Here is a 14,793-nt window from a genome sequence, read left to right as displayed (position 1 = left end):
CAATGAACTGGCCTCAGCTACCTTCTGTGGCAGAGAATTCCACAGATTCACCACTCTCTGTGTAAAAAATGATTTTCTCATCTCGGTCCTAAAAGACTTCCCTCTTATCCTTAAACTGTGACCCCTAGTTCTGGACTTCCCCAACATCAGGAAGGGGAGGGGAAAGAGGGAGAAAGCAAGGACTACCTGAAATTGGAGAAGTCAATGTTCATACGGCTGGGTTGTAAACTACCCAAGTGAAATATGAGGTGCTACTCTTCCAATTTACGGTGGGCCTCACTCTGGCCATGAAGGAGGCCCAGGAGGAGGTGGTCAAATGACAAATGGAGATTAATTGAGTGAAATCGGAAATACTACACATTGGAAGGTCAGGTGTAGGGGGAAGTATAAATGAATGGGGCCTGCACAGGACTAAGGTACAGAGGGATCTTGGGGTCCAAGCCGAAAGCTCCCTGAAAGTAGCACCACATGTTGATAGTGGTAAGAAAGGCAGGTGTCTGCTTGCCTTCATCGACCAAGGAATTGAGCAAAGGAGTTGTACAAATTGTTGGCGAGCAGAGTCTCTTGCCCAGAGTGTGGAAATCGAGACACAAAGGGCGTAAGTTTAAGGCGAGGAGGGAAAGATTTTATGGGAATCTGAGGGGTGACTTTTTCCATGCAAAGGGTAGTGGGGGTGTACGGAATGCGCTGCCAGAGGAGGTAGTTGAGGCTGGTACTATCGCAATGTTGAAGACGTAATTAGACAGGTACATGGATAGGACAGGTTTAGAGGGGTACAGACCAAATGCAGGCAGGTGGGACTAGTGTAGATGGGACATGTTGGTCGGTGTGGGCAAGTTGGGTGAAGAGCCTGCTTCCACAATGTGAAACTCTACGACTCAATGTAAAAAAAAAACACAAACAACTCTTACGTCTGCAGTTGGGGAATCCATAGTAGCCAATGGCGCATTGGGAGCAGTCACGGCCAATCACATTGGGTCGACAGTCGCATTGCCCTCCAACGGGTTGGCAGGAAGTGCTTGTTGCGCCCACCTCGTGGCACGTACAGGGCAGGGCACCGTTATTGTAAAAGGCAGTCAGTGAGACCATGGAATCCTTGCAAAATGTTGAGGCCGTGGCAGGGCTGGGAGAAATAGAGAGTTAGCGTCATATTTCTACGGCAGGAGAAACCGAATGACCAATACAAGGACAAAACGGAATTGCAATATACTTCCCAGTCTTCAGAGAATGCATAGAACATAGAAATGTACAGCACAGGACCAGGCCTCTGTGCTGTATACAATGACAAGTTTACCAATCTCCCCTCCCTGCATATGATCCATACTCCCCGTATATCCCTGTCCCTATCTAAAAGCCTTTTAAATGCCACTGACGTATGTGCCTCCACCACCATGCAGCGCATTCCGGACACTCACCAAAAACCCTCGCTGATAAACCCTACGAACGTATACAGCACTGATAGTTTACCCAACTGCATTCTTAAAACCTGCACAGAACAACTAGCTAGAGTTTTTGTGGACATTTTCAAACTCTCGCTTACAAGTTCAGAGGTCCCTTCCTGCATTAAAAGGACATCCATAATACAAGGTGAAAGGTGACATGCGACTACTAATAGTGGTACTAATGTCCATGGTGATTAAGTTCTTTGAGTGCATTGTTATGCCCTTGTAAGGACCTGGATCCACTACAAGTTTACCACCAAAACAAATGAATAGTGACTGTGATCTTGATGGCTCTCCGCTCTGCACTGGATCACTTGTACAAATGAACATGTACGTCAGGCTGTTGTGTTTGATTGCAGCTTGGCATTCAACACCATTAATCCCTCTAAATTTATCATCAAACTCACAGAACTGGGTCTCTGCTCTTCCATTGCTGTTGAAACCTCAACTTCTTCATCAGCAGACTACAATGAATATAAATTGGCAACAGCACAACCATCAAGACAGGAGGGAGATCAGTAACCTGACACATTCATTTCCTGATATAATTCTACATCCCTGTGCAACAGTGCAGGGACAATAATCCTTTATGATGAACTGCGTGTGGGATTTGAAGTTCAGAGCTGTATCTGATGTAGTGCTGGGGACACATATCATTAGATTTGGTTTTAGTGACCAGATTGGAAAGGAACTCATTTTGAAAAAAAAAGGACAGACTTTTGGAGAAGAAGAACTTATTAAAACTTTTACTTATACAGCATCTGCTCGGAACGATCTACATTTCAATGCAGTGAAATTTCCTAATCTACAATGACACTTTAGAAAGGCAACCCATTTTATTCAGCATCACCTTCCATTATTTAGCAACTCAAAGTTTAGGATATTGAGGTACGGCCTACATTTTATGATAGAGTATAAGAGTTCTTTCTTCGGTGTTACAATTTGTGGGAGGAATGTTGGCCCAGGATCAAGGAGACAATTTCTAATAGCATCACAGGCTCTTAAGAAAATAACTGAACTAGAAGATGCCAGTTAATTGTTAGCATTAGTACTTCAATGTTTCACCATAACCACCACACTGGAGTAGCCAAGTATTTAGCCATGAAACCACTCTCTTGTCAGCTAAGCAGATCCAGGTTTCAACCTGCTAATAACCCGCACAGGCTAGTTGATCAGTTCAATAGAAATAATCACAAAGATAAGGTACACAAAAATGCTGGAGAAACTCAGCGGGTGCAGCGGCATCTATGGAGTGAAGGAGATAGGTAACGTTTCAGGCCAAAACCCTTCTTCAGACTGATAGGGGGTGGTGGGGAGAAGGAAGGCAAAAGGGAGGAGGAGGAGTCCGAGGGCTGGGGGATGGGAGGAGACAGCTCGAGGACTAAGGAAGGGGAGGAGACAGCAAGGGCTAACAAAATTGGGAGAATTCAATGTTCATGCCCTCCGGATGCAGGCTCCCCAAGCGGAATATGAGGTGCTGTTCCTCCAATTTCCGGTGTTGCTCACTCTGGCAATGGAGGAGACCCAGGACAGAGAGGTCGGATTGGGAATGGGAGGGGGAATTGAAGTGCTGAGCCACCGGGAGGTCACGTAAGTTCTTGCGGATCGAGCGGAGGTGTTCGGCGAAACGATCGCCCAACCTCCGCTTAGTCTCACAATCACAAAGATAGTTTAGATGATGACAAATCCTCACGGTACACCAACAACATTAGAACTCGTGTCAAACTTGGAATAAGAACTTACTTGATGTAGAAACTGTTTGCTCCACAGGTGCTGATGAAATCATATGACTTGTCCAAAGGTTCTTCTAACAGGTAGTTTGAGTTGTAGCTAGCTTCCGGCACAATCAAAATGTAGGCCTGGTAAAGTATAAAATGAGACAAATTGTAGAATAACCAGATTGTGGATTCAGATTAGGTTATTGTCATACAGTAGGATGCAATGAAATAGTGTGTTCACATGAAACTCACAAAGTAAACAGCATAAATACAGTTACACAAAAAAGCTGGAGAAACTCAGCGGGTGCAGCAGCATCTATGGAGCGAAGGAAATAGGCAACGTTTCGGGCCGAAACCCTTCTTCAGACTGATCGGGGGCGGGGGTGGGTGGGGACAAGAAAGGGAAAAGGAGGAGTAGCCAGAAGGCTGGGGGATGGGAGGAGACAGCAGGGGGGCTGAGGAAGGGGAGGAGACAGCAAGGACTAACAAAATTGGGAGAATTCGATGTTCATGCCCCCGGGGTGCAGACTCCCCAAACGGAATATGAGGTGCTGTTCCTCCAATTTCCGGTGCTGCTCGCTGTGGCCATGGAGGAGACCCAGGACAGAGAGGTCGGAGGCGGAGTGGGAGGGGGAGTTGAAGTGCTGAGCCACCGGGAGGTCAGCTTGGTTATTGCGGACCGAGCGGAGGTGTTCGGCGAAACGATCGCCCAACCTCCGCTTGGTCTCACCGATATAGATCTGCTGACATCTAGAGCAGCGGACGCAATAGATGAGGTTGGAAGAGAATACAGTAGTGATCAATGCAATAAATACCACAAATGCAACCAGAGGAATGGTGCAAGACTGTAGTTCAATCCACATAGGCTTTGTGTGGTATAAAACGGGGAAGTAGATTAGGAATTTACTCTGTGATACCAGATGTATCACATGTGCAAGACTGTAGTTCAATCCACATAGGCTTTGTGTGGTATAAAACGGGGAAGTAGATTAGGAATTTACTCTGTGATACCAGATGTATCACATGTGCAAGACTGTAGTTCAATCCACATAGGCTTTGTGTGGTATAAAACGGGGAAGTAGATTAGGAATTTACTCTGTGATACCAGATGTATCACATGTACAATACATGTACACATGGATCTGCATGAGTTTGGGGAAGGGGACAAGGTCTTCCGTGGAACTGGTAGGGACTTGACAGGGGTGAGGGGTGGGGGGAGGTTAATAAACTATTATTTATACACCAGCTACTTGGACAGATCTTGTATTTCAATGCAGCGAAGTATCCTAAACTGCACTGACCAATTAAAAAGATAACACGTTTCATTGAGCATTTTATTGTGTGTGTGTGTGTGTGTGTGTGTGTGTGTGTGTGTGTGTGTGTGTGTGTGTGTGTGTGTGTGTGTGTGTGTGTGTGTGTGTGTGTGTGTGTGTATTCAGCTAGACAATCCAGCTGCGTTTGCAATAGCAGGACTTAGCAGGCATGATCCCAGTTCAACTGCTAAAGTTTTTGTCTGAGGATATCTGAGCTCGAGTTATTTTGGGCTTTGAGTTCTTGACCACCCTCCTCTAGAACTCAGACAACCAGAAGAAAACAGCCAGTGTGACATGCACTCATAGTGGGGTCAGACATCACTGTCTCCTACTCTCAGAAACATCCAGATTCTGGAGGTGTTCTGACTTCAAGGAACTACAGCGGTAAGGCCTGAACTCACATGGCTGAGAGTTCAACTTCATTGTTCTTAAATATCTCGTGGGACCTTGAGGATAGGATGACTTTGAGAACCAGCTGATATTAAGTCCTAGTCAGAATGTAGCCACAAAAAGCTGGAGTAACTCAGCGGGACAGGCAGCATATCTGGAGAGAAGGAATGGGTGACATTTTGGGTTGAGACCCTTCTTCAGAATGTCCTATCAGTCAGTCAGTGTCAGTATCAGTATTTCTTTAATATCATTTCACTGCGTACTCGCATACACAGAGGAAATGAAAAAACGTTGCTCAATCAGTTTCCATTCAGTGTAAAAATAAAAACAAAAAGGATAATACATAGAGCTTTAAAAACAAATTAAAATTACCATTTTTAAAAAGAAAAGTAGGCCTAAAAATTAACAATATAATAAAAACAATCATTCTGATCGACAGTGGCTTTACTTTGACAGGTACCTAACTGTCAAAGTATGGGCGCGGTTGGATGTGTGGATGAGCAATATTTTGGGAGGGGACAAAGTCCGTTAATCAGTCTTATTGCCTGTGGGAAGAAGCTGAGGAGCATCCTGCTGGTGATTTGCAGCTGATGCTCCTGCACCTCTTCATGTGATGGGTGGTAGGGGTCCTGGATGATGGAGATGGTTCTACTGATTCTCCTCTTCTTGTATATCTCCAACAGGAAAGGGAGTGGGGCACCGATAATCCTGCTAATCTAAGAATGCTGTTCATCGATTACAGCTCAGCATTCAACACCATTATACCATCAAAACTGATCACCAAACTCGGTAACCTGGTCATCGACCCCTCCCTCTGCAACTGGATACTGGACTTTCTAACCAACAGACCCCAGTCTGTGAGGTTAGACAAGCACACCTCTTCAACCCTCACCCTGAACACCGGCGTTCCTCAGGGCTGTGTGCTGAGCCCCCTCCTCTACTCCCTCTTCACCTATGACTGCACACCTGTACATGGTACTAACACCATCATCAAGTATGCAGATGATACAACGGTGATTGGCCTCATCAGCAACAACGATGAGCTGGCCTACAGGGAGGAGGTCCAGCACTTAGCAGCATGGTGCGCTGACAACAACCTGGCCCTTCACTCCAAGAAGACCAAGGAGCTCATTGTAGACTTCAGGAAGTCCAGAGGCGGCACGCACACCCCCATCCACATTAACGGGACGGAGGTGGAACGTGTTTCTAGCTTCAGGTTCCTGGGAGTCAACATCTCCGATGACCTCTCTTGGACCCACAATACCTCTACTCTGATCAAGAAGGCTCATCAGCGTCTCTTCTTCCTGAGGAGACTGAAGAAGGTCCATCTGTCTCCTCAGATCCTGGTGAACTTCTACCGCTGCACCATCGAGAGCATCCTTACCAACTGCATCACAGTATGGTATGGCAACTGCTCTGTCTCCGACCGGAAGGCATTGCAGAGGGTGGTGAAAATTGCCCAACGCATCACCGGTTCCTCGCTCCCCTCCATTGAGTCTGTCCAAAGCAAGCGCTGTCTGCGGAGGGCGCTCAGCATCGCCAAGGACTGCTCTCACCCCAACCATGGACTGTTTACCCTCCTACCACCCGGGAGGCGCTACAGGTCTCTCCGTTGCCGAACCAGCAGGTCGAGGAACAGCTTCTTTCCGGCGGCTGTCACTCTACTCAACAACGTACCTCGGTGACTGCCAATCACCCCCCCCCCCCCCCCGGACACTTATTATTATTTATTCAAATCGTTTGCTATGTCGCTCTTCCAGGGAGATGCTAAATGCATTTTGTTGTCTCTGTACTGTACACTGACAATGACAATTAAAATTGAATCTGAATCTGAATCTGAATCTATTCTGACTAATTCCTAGTCAGAATACTTAGCCACAAGGTCATTTTGTTGCTTACCAGCCACAGAGTCTTGCCATCAGGGATGCGAACGATAATGGTTACATCATTGTCACTTATGTCCAGAACAATCTTATTTTCACAAAGGATTGCAGTACGGCATCCATACCCATGTGGGCAGAAGGAGGCATTGGCATGACCTGGAATGAATGAAAAGCAACATGTTTGTCATTTAAGACCATGTGGGGAAATAAGAGTGTTGGCAATGGAGTAGGTACAATATTGGGCTAGAGAACTAGAATAGTAACTCCCAAGACTAGCTTGATATATTATTATCCAGAGACTACAGTGTGGGTTGGAAGCAAGTGTCGGTGACAAGGAGGTAGGTTCTCTGCTGTATTTGCCCTTCCTGGATAAGATAGGATCTTACCAAAGAGGTCTGATCCACCCTCTCGCTGAAGTAATCACAGCCACCAGATTACTGTGAGGCAGAGGGAAGGATATTGTGTCACGGAAAGGAGTTGAGAAATACAACTTAATGGCGGAAAATAAGCTCAATTAGTATCTCTGACCAACTGGGATCCATATATAGCAAGTAATGCTTCCTGTAAATCACAGCTTGTGGCCACAATCCCCTCCCATTAAATACTCTGTCCCTGACACACTGAGGCTCCCAGGCCCCATGACAATGACTGTAGTCATCACTCCACAGCGACTTACTGCTCGAAGACCACAGTCTCAGGCACTCGAATTTCTTACCGAATATCTCTAGCCCGGCTGCAAACACAGGCCTTCAACCCTGCCAGCCATGTTCCACCTCACTATCCGAGACTCATCCTCCTAGTTAGGCCAACACCCAACTCTCTCAGAACTCCGGCACCTCCCTTTGGCCTAATCCCACTGACGCCAACCCCACAAAACCCCCGACCCAACCACACACACAAGTCGCTGTTGGCTTACCTTGCCAAATCCGCCCTCCGTTAATCAGCACTTCTGCTGCAAAGGTCAGGTGGTCTGGCTGATAGAAGTGGATCACAAAGACATAGCGACCCAATGTCTGAACACGGCTACCAAAGATGGCAACAGTCTGCAAAACAGTTACGCACTTTTAGGCATTTCAGTTTTTATGACATAGATTATTTTGAACAACAACATCAATCCAACATTATCTCTCTACTTTCTAAGAACACTATAAGTATATATTGATAGTCATAGAATCATACAGCATGGAAAATGCCCTTCGGCCCAACTTCCCTACGCGACCAACATGCCCCATCTACACTAGTCCCCTCCGGCCCACAATCAGTGGACCTCTCAATACATGGCTGTTCACTGTTCAGGAAATGAATGAAAAATAATTCAAACGACGACCATGTACTGCTGGATTTTCAAGCTATTAAGTCTTTTCAAACCATCTTGCTATGAATATTTTGGCGGCGACTCCGAAATGTATACACTGTCACTTCACACCAAAGCCCGAGTCTGTTAGATCACTGATGTCCACATGCTTCATAGCAGTGTAGAAATAATGAGCTGCAATAATTGACCAAGGAAAGACACAAAATGCTGGTGTAACTCAGCAGGTCAGGCAGCATCCCCACTTGAAACGTCACCGGCACATGTTCTCCAGGGATGCTGTTTGAACAGCTGAGTTACTCCAGCATTTTGAGTCTTTGCTTTGTAGAATTGAGCTGAATAGCAGTCAGATGGAATCCTGACTGATTTGCAACTATGATTTAATTAGAAGCATTAATTCAACGAGTAACACTCAACCTCCCAATACTTACAAGTGAATGTTCAAGCCTGCAGTTTAATTCATGCCTCATTGGCTCAATCAACATTCAGCAACCACAGGTCAAGCCTGGGGGGACGTTGGTCTTTCAACCCAGTGCCACACCACGGTGGACCTAATCTCAAAGTTCCTTCTCCTCTCTGCTCAGAAATCTGCTGCAATATAACTCAGTAAATGGTTCTAACTACCAGCCGAACCACAGAGATCCTCTGTACTGATTGTCAGTCTGCACGGAGCCAGCTGATCTCCCCTGGGACAACGGTGGATGGATAAAGGGAGTGACATAGGGAGGTACATCAACTATCCATTTACATTAATCCTATACTAATCTAATCCAATTTTATTCTCTCCATATTGTTATCAATTCCCACCAGTTTCTACTACTCGCCTACACTCAAGGGGCAACTTTCAGCAGACAAGCAACCTACAAGTCTTTGTGATGTGGGAGGGAAATTGTAGCACGTGGAGGAAACCCGTGCGTTCACAGGGAGAACGTGTAAACTCCACACAGGCAGCACCAGAGGTCAGGATCATACCTGGGTCTCTGGTGCTGTGAGGCAGCGACTCTACCAGCTGTGCCACAATGCCAGCCGAAAAGAAGGTGCCCCAGTAGAAGAACTAGAATTGGTCAGTTACACTGTTGGCAAAAGGCTGGAGTAACTGCAGCTAGGCACCGAGTCGGAGTCTGGTGAAGGGCTCAGACCCGGAAAGTCACTGATCCATGTCTTCCAGCGTGCTGCCTGACCGCTGAGTTACTCCAGCACTTTGTGATCCATGTTGAAGTTTCAGTCGGGTAGTGCAACTGCTTGCCGACGGGTGACTAGCAAGAACCACGCTTGTTGCTCACTTGTGTGAGGGACCAGGTGGGAAACAGACTTCACCAAGATACATGCCGGCAAAACGTTAACACTGACGAGCAAAGAGAAGATGGAAGAACTCCTTAGTGGAAACAAGGTGTGCACATCTGGCTGTGTGCAAACATCTGTGTTTATGGGCACATTAACAGTGTCTCTAATTCAAGTTTTCATTTATTAGAGGCTGATGAATGAATAAGTTTATTGGCCAAGTATTCGCAAACAAGGAATTTGCCTTGGTGCTCCGCCCGCAAGCGACAAAGACATACAGTGACAATAAGGAATGACACATAAAACATTAATAATAAAACATTATTGATTAAACATGTGAATTAAATAAAATACCAGATATTTGGTTATTGAGTAGAGCTACTACTCGTGGAAAAAAGCTGTTCATGTCTGGCCGTGGCAGCTTTGACTGTCCGGAGTTGCCTTCCAGAGGGAAGTGATTCAAAGAGTTTGTGGCCAGGGTGAGAGGGGTCAGAGATGATATTGCCTGCTCGCTTCCTGGCCCTTGCAGTGTACAGTTTGTCAATGGAGGGAAGGTTGCAGCCAATAACCTTCTCAGCTGATTGGACGATTCACTGCAGCCTCCAGATATCGTGCTTGGTGGCTGAGCCAAACCAGACCATGATGGAGAAGGTGAGGACAGACTCTACGATGGTCGTGTAGAATTGGATCATCATTGCCTGTGGCAGATTGTGTTTCCTCAGCTGCCGCAGGAAGTACATCCTCTGTTGTGCCTTTTTGACCGTGGAGTCGATGGTAGCCCCCCCATTTAAGGACCCTGGAGATAATGGTTCCCAGGAACTTAAAAGACTCCACAGGTGTGACTGTGGTGTTGCTGATGGTGAGTGGCGTGAGGGGAGGGGGAGCTCTCCTAAAGTCTACAATCAGTTCTACTGTCTTAAGAGCATTGAGCCCCAGGTTGTTGCGATGGCACCAGGCCGCCAGCTGTGACACTTCCTGTCTGTAGGCAGGTTCTTCCCCCGTCCTGGATCAACAGGGTTGTGTCGTCCGCAAACTTGAGAAGCTTGACAGAGGTGTCTGTGGAGGTGCAGTCGTTGGTGTAGAGGAGAGGAGAGAGTACGCAACCTTGCGGTGCTCCTATGCTGAGCGTTGGCGGGTCCGAGATGTGCTTTCCCAGCCTCACATGCTGCTTCCTGTCTGTCAGGAAGCTGGTGATCCGCCGACAGAGGGGTTCAGGCACAGTCAACTCGGAAAGTTTGGAGTGTAGTAGCTCTAACACAATGGTGTTGAATGCAGAGCTAAAATCAACAAACAAAATCCTTGCATTGGTCCTCTGGTGGTCTAGGTGGCTGGGGGATGAATTGCAGGTCCAGGTTGACTGCATCATCCACATATCTATTGGCCTGATATGCAAACTGCAGAGGGTTTGTGATATTTTTCAGCTTGGCCAGCACAAGCCTTTCAAGGGTCTTCATGACTACAGAGGTCAGTGCGACAGGCCTGTAGTCATTAAGATCAGTAATCCTTGCTTTTTTGCGTACAGGGACAATAGTGGAGAAACATAGAAAATAGGTGTAGGAGGAGGCCATTCGGCCCCTCAAGCCAGCACCACCATTCATTGTGATCATGGCTGATCGTCCCCTATCAATAACCCGTGCCTGCCTTCTCCCCATATCCCTTGACTCCACTAGCCCCTAGAGCTCTATCTAACTCTCTCTTAAATCCATTCAGTGACTTGGCCTCCACTGCCCTCTGTGGCAGGGAATTCCATAAATTCACAACTCTCTGGGTGAAAACGTTTTTTCTCATCTCAGTCTTAAATGACCTCCCCTTTATTCTAAGACTGTGGCCCCTGGTTCTGGACTCGCCCAACATTGGGAACATTTTTCCTACATCTAGCTTGTCCAGTCCTTTTCTAATTTTATATGTTTCTATTAGACATATGGAGACTTTGAAGCAGGCAGGGACAGTACTGGTATGCAGGGACTGGTTGAAAATGTCATTATATCCCGGGGCCATTGTGGATGTGGATGCAAGTCATATCTTTTCCTGCTCTTTTGTATAGCGGGCATGCCCATACCGGCGCGCTTCCTGCCTATAAACACCAAATTACTATGTGTAGGATAACAATTAACATCTGAAATAACTGGCAGGAGGCAACAACCGCTGTCGAAATAATAGTATACTGATGCATACTATGTATGCTGATGCATGTTTGATTGTGAGACGATAACCAGGTGGCGCTGTCAGCGATGGCTTCCTCGCCAACAGTCTGTCTGTCAACTCGTCATTTTTTGTTATTTTTAGTGTGTTTTAATAGTTTGTTTTAATGTTCTCTGGTATGTTCTATGTAGGGGATGGGAGAGGGAGAGTCGAAACTTATTTTCAATCTCTTACATTGCTGGAGATGCGATTGTTTTCCGGATCGTATCTCCGGTCGCTCTGCAGCCTAACATCATGGAGCTGGAGGCCTTGTTCGAGACTGACTTTGAGCCCCACCGCGGGGCCGTGGACTTACCATCGGAGCCTGCGATCCCTTGCCTGGGATCGACGCTCCAACCGTGGCCTGTGGATTCCAGCATTGAGGAGCTCGCAGTATCGGGTCAAGGCTGATGTCGGGAAGCTCCAAAGTCGCAGGAGGTTTGACCAGCCCCGACCCGGGGTCCAATCGCCCATCGCAGGGGAGCTGAGATCCCCCCACCGATGCGGGAGCTTGATCGTCCCGATGCGGAGTCCTCGACCGTTGGCTGCGGGAGCCAAGATCGTCCCGTCAAGGGAAGGTTTGAGTGCCCCGACCACGGGAGAACAAAGAAGGGAAGAGATTGAAGGTAGACAAAAATGCTGGAGAAACTCAGCGGGTGAGGCAGCATCTGAAACTCAGCGGGTGAGGCGCGGAGAGAGTGTCCAGCTTTAAGTTTCTGGGCACTCACATTTCAGAGGACCTCACATGGTCCACCAACACCGCTGCGCTGGTTAAGAAGGCACAGCAACGACTGTTCTTCCTGAGGACATTAAAAAAGACTGGTCTGCCCCAACAGCTGCTGACAACATTCTACCGCTGCACCACAGAGAGCATATTAACGTATGGCATCTCTGTGTGGTATCTCAGCTGCACGGAGGCGGAGAGGAGAGCTCTTCAGCGCGTCGTCCACAGAGCGCAGAGGATCATTGGGACAGAGCTACCAACCTTGGAGGGCATCTACCACACAGGGTGCCTCAGGAAGGCCGTCAGCATCCATAAAGACTCATCACACCCCTGTAACGGACTGTTTGAACTACTTCCCTCCGGCAGACGTTACAAGGCCTTCTACGCCAAAACCTCCAGACTCAGAAACAGCTTTATTCCAAGAGCTATAGCGGCTCTGAACCGGCCCTGCTGAGTGCCCCCCATCCCCCCTGGACCGTCTCCCTCGGATGGTCACGACACACAGCTTATTTATTTTTTTTACTTTTCTTTTTCATCGGTTGGAGCTGCATACTAAATCTCGTTGCACTGACGTGCAATGACAATAAAAGATATTATTATTATATTATTATCTATTGAGCAAAGGAAATGGGCAACGTTTCGGGTCGAGACCCATCTTCAGTCTGAAGCATCTGTACCCTGTCCGCAACAACCATCTGGCTGCATGTCATTTTAACCATCCTTCCCACACCTATATGTCCTGTATCTCCTTTGCCTTCTCCTTTGCTACAGAAAGGCCAAAAGCAAATTGGAAGAACATTATCTAGCATTCCGCTTACAACTCAATGATATGAATATTGAATTTTCCAATTACAGACAGCCCACCCCCCTGGTCCTCTCCTCTCCATACAGCACCTGTCCACCGAGTCTTCATCTCCCTTGGTTCTTCCCCTCTCCCCTCTAATTCTATCTGCTCATCATCTCCTTCCCAACAGGCAAGTTGCATCTCCTACCAGCCTCCACCCTACTCCCCTATCTATAGCAATACAATGGCGACCTCTCCTGCTCCCTCTCAGCTCTGATGCGGGTTCTCGATTCAAATTGTCGACTTACACCTTTTGTCCCACGGATATTGCATTGACCCGGTAACTTCTTCCAGCGTTGTGTTTTTGTTCTAGTTGGTTTTGTGTTAAAACTAAATGACATAGTTAGACCGTGACTTCTTCTGGGCCAACTGAAAGGCTAACAACGTGTCTCACTGCTGGTGAGCAATGGCCAACCATAAATGTCCATTCTTTGATGCAGCTGCTGTGGAGCACCAGTGACTGCAAGTGAAAGGTAGCTGGCAGTTACCTGAGGAAACTGAAGCAAGATCAAGTCAGCTGTCTCCACGATGGTGGGTGGGAGGACATGGGGCTGCTCTGGTTGATAAGGTCTCTCCACAGGAGGGGGTCTGGGTGGATAAAGGTGCAGCAGAGTTGAAGCTGAGGATATTTCACCTTGCGTCAGTGTAATGGACTGAGATGGCTTCTGAAACCTGGAGGATGAGCAGGAACCACTGCAAGGCAAACAACAAAATACAACACAATAAAGGGCATTGCAGTAAACTAACAAAGCCTGTAGATGTCAGACTGAGAAATGAAGAGAGTCGAGAAATAAGACAGCCTGATTTAAAAAGGGCAGAAACACTAGGGCTGAAATTTAAAACAGTAATAATACATTTTACATTTTGAGTAACTGCCTTGATCACACCTACAGCCACCGTCTGTCTCATGTCATGTTAAAATAATACATTTTACATTTTGATGGGCAGAATAAGAGGCAATATAAATTTTTAAAGGGAGCAGGAAAATACCCTTGGGGATATCAGCACACAATGTATTTCAAGTGTAAAAATTAAGATAAATATGCTGGTAAGTCTCTTAATTTGCATCTTAATTATTTTACTCGGGCAAGACCAAGCAATGAATTGTGGTTGGAAATGGAACATAATATAGATAAAAATCCAGAGACTTTAACACTTAAATAATCCAGTGTATATTAGATTGCATTAATGGTGGTTTAAATTCACCCATTAACAGAAATGCAATATCCAAATCATTCTATGCATGATTATGAATAAGATCATGATTATGACAGCATATAAAATGTAAGAGTACATGACAATAAGCTTTTTGTACAAATCCATCAAATCCCAGTTTGCAAACAGTCCTTCATTCTGACCAAATTCTCAGGGGTTTTATAGGTTAATTGGCTTTGGTAAAATTGTGAATGTGGGATAGTGGTGTGGGATAGTGCTAGTGTATGGGGTAATCGCTGGTCGGCGCAGAGTCGGTGGGCTGAAGGGCCTGTTTCTATGCTGTATCTCTGAAGTCAAGTCTAAAGGTTGGTTTCACTTTAAATTTTATTGATTTAAAATTACGTCTCCAAAAGAAGCAGCTGTATTTAAAATGATCGTTCAGCAATAATATCAACACTGCTAACCAAAGAATTTCTGTGTCCCAGGAGTTTGCTGTGTAGGACAAAGAAGAACATGCAGCAAAAGTATTGCCTTCATTCGACTTGTGCCC

General features: G+C 46.5%; 1 protein-coding gene across 1 annotated transcript in view; it reads right to left on the bottom strand.

Moving 5' to 3' along the window:
* lama5 (laminin, alpha 5) overlaps positions 1–14,793 on the bottom strand; it is a 265,684-nt gene that overhangs the window by 80,312 nt on the left and 170,579 nt on the right. The window contains exons 30-34 of the mRNA XM_055652107.1: positions 13,577–13,781; positions 7,663–7,789; positions 6,763–6,902; positions 3,186–3,301; positions 912–1,123 (exon numbers count right to left, since the gene is read on the bottom strand). Of these exons, the coding sequence (XP_055508082.1) occupies positions 912–1,123; positions 3,186–3,301; positions 6,763–6,902; positions 7,663–7,789; positions 13,577–13,781 (800 nt within the window). The remainder of the gene's footprint in view (positions 1–911; positions 1,124–3,185; positions 3,302–6,762; positions 6,903–7,662; positions 7,790–13,576; positions 13,782–14,793) is intronic.

Source organism: Leucoraja erinacea, chromosome 21, assembly GCF_028641065.1.
Source record: "Leucoraja erinacea ecotype New England chromosome 21, Leri_hhj_1, whole genome shotgun sequence".
NCBI lineage: Eukaryota > Metazoa > Chordata > Chondrichthyes > Rajiformes > Rajidae > Leucoraja > Leucoraja erinaceus.
The sequence above is the reverse complement of the archived record's forward strand: the minus strand, read 5'-3'. Positions and strand labels throughout refer to the sequence as shown.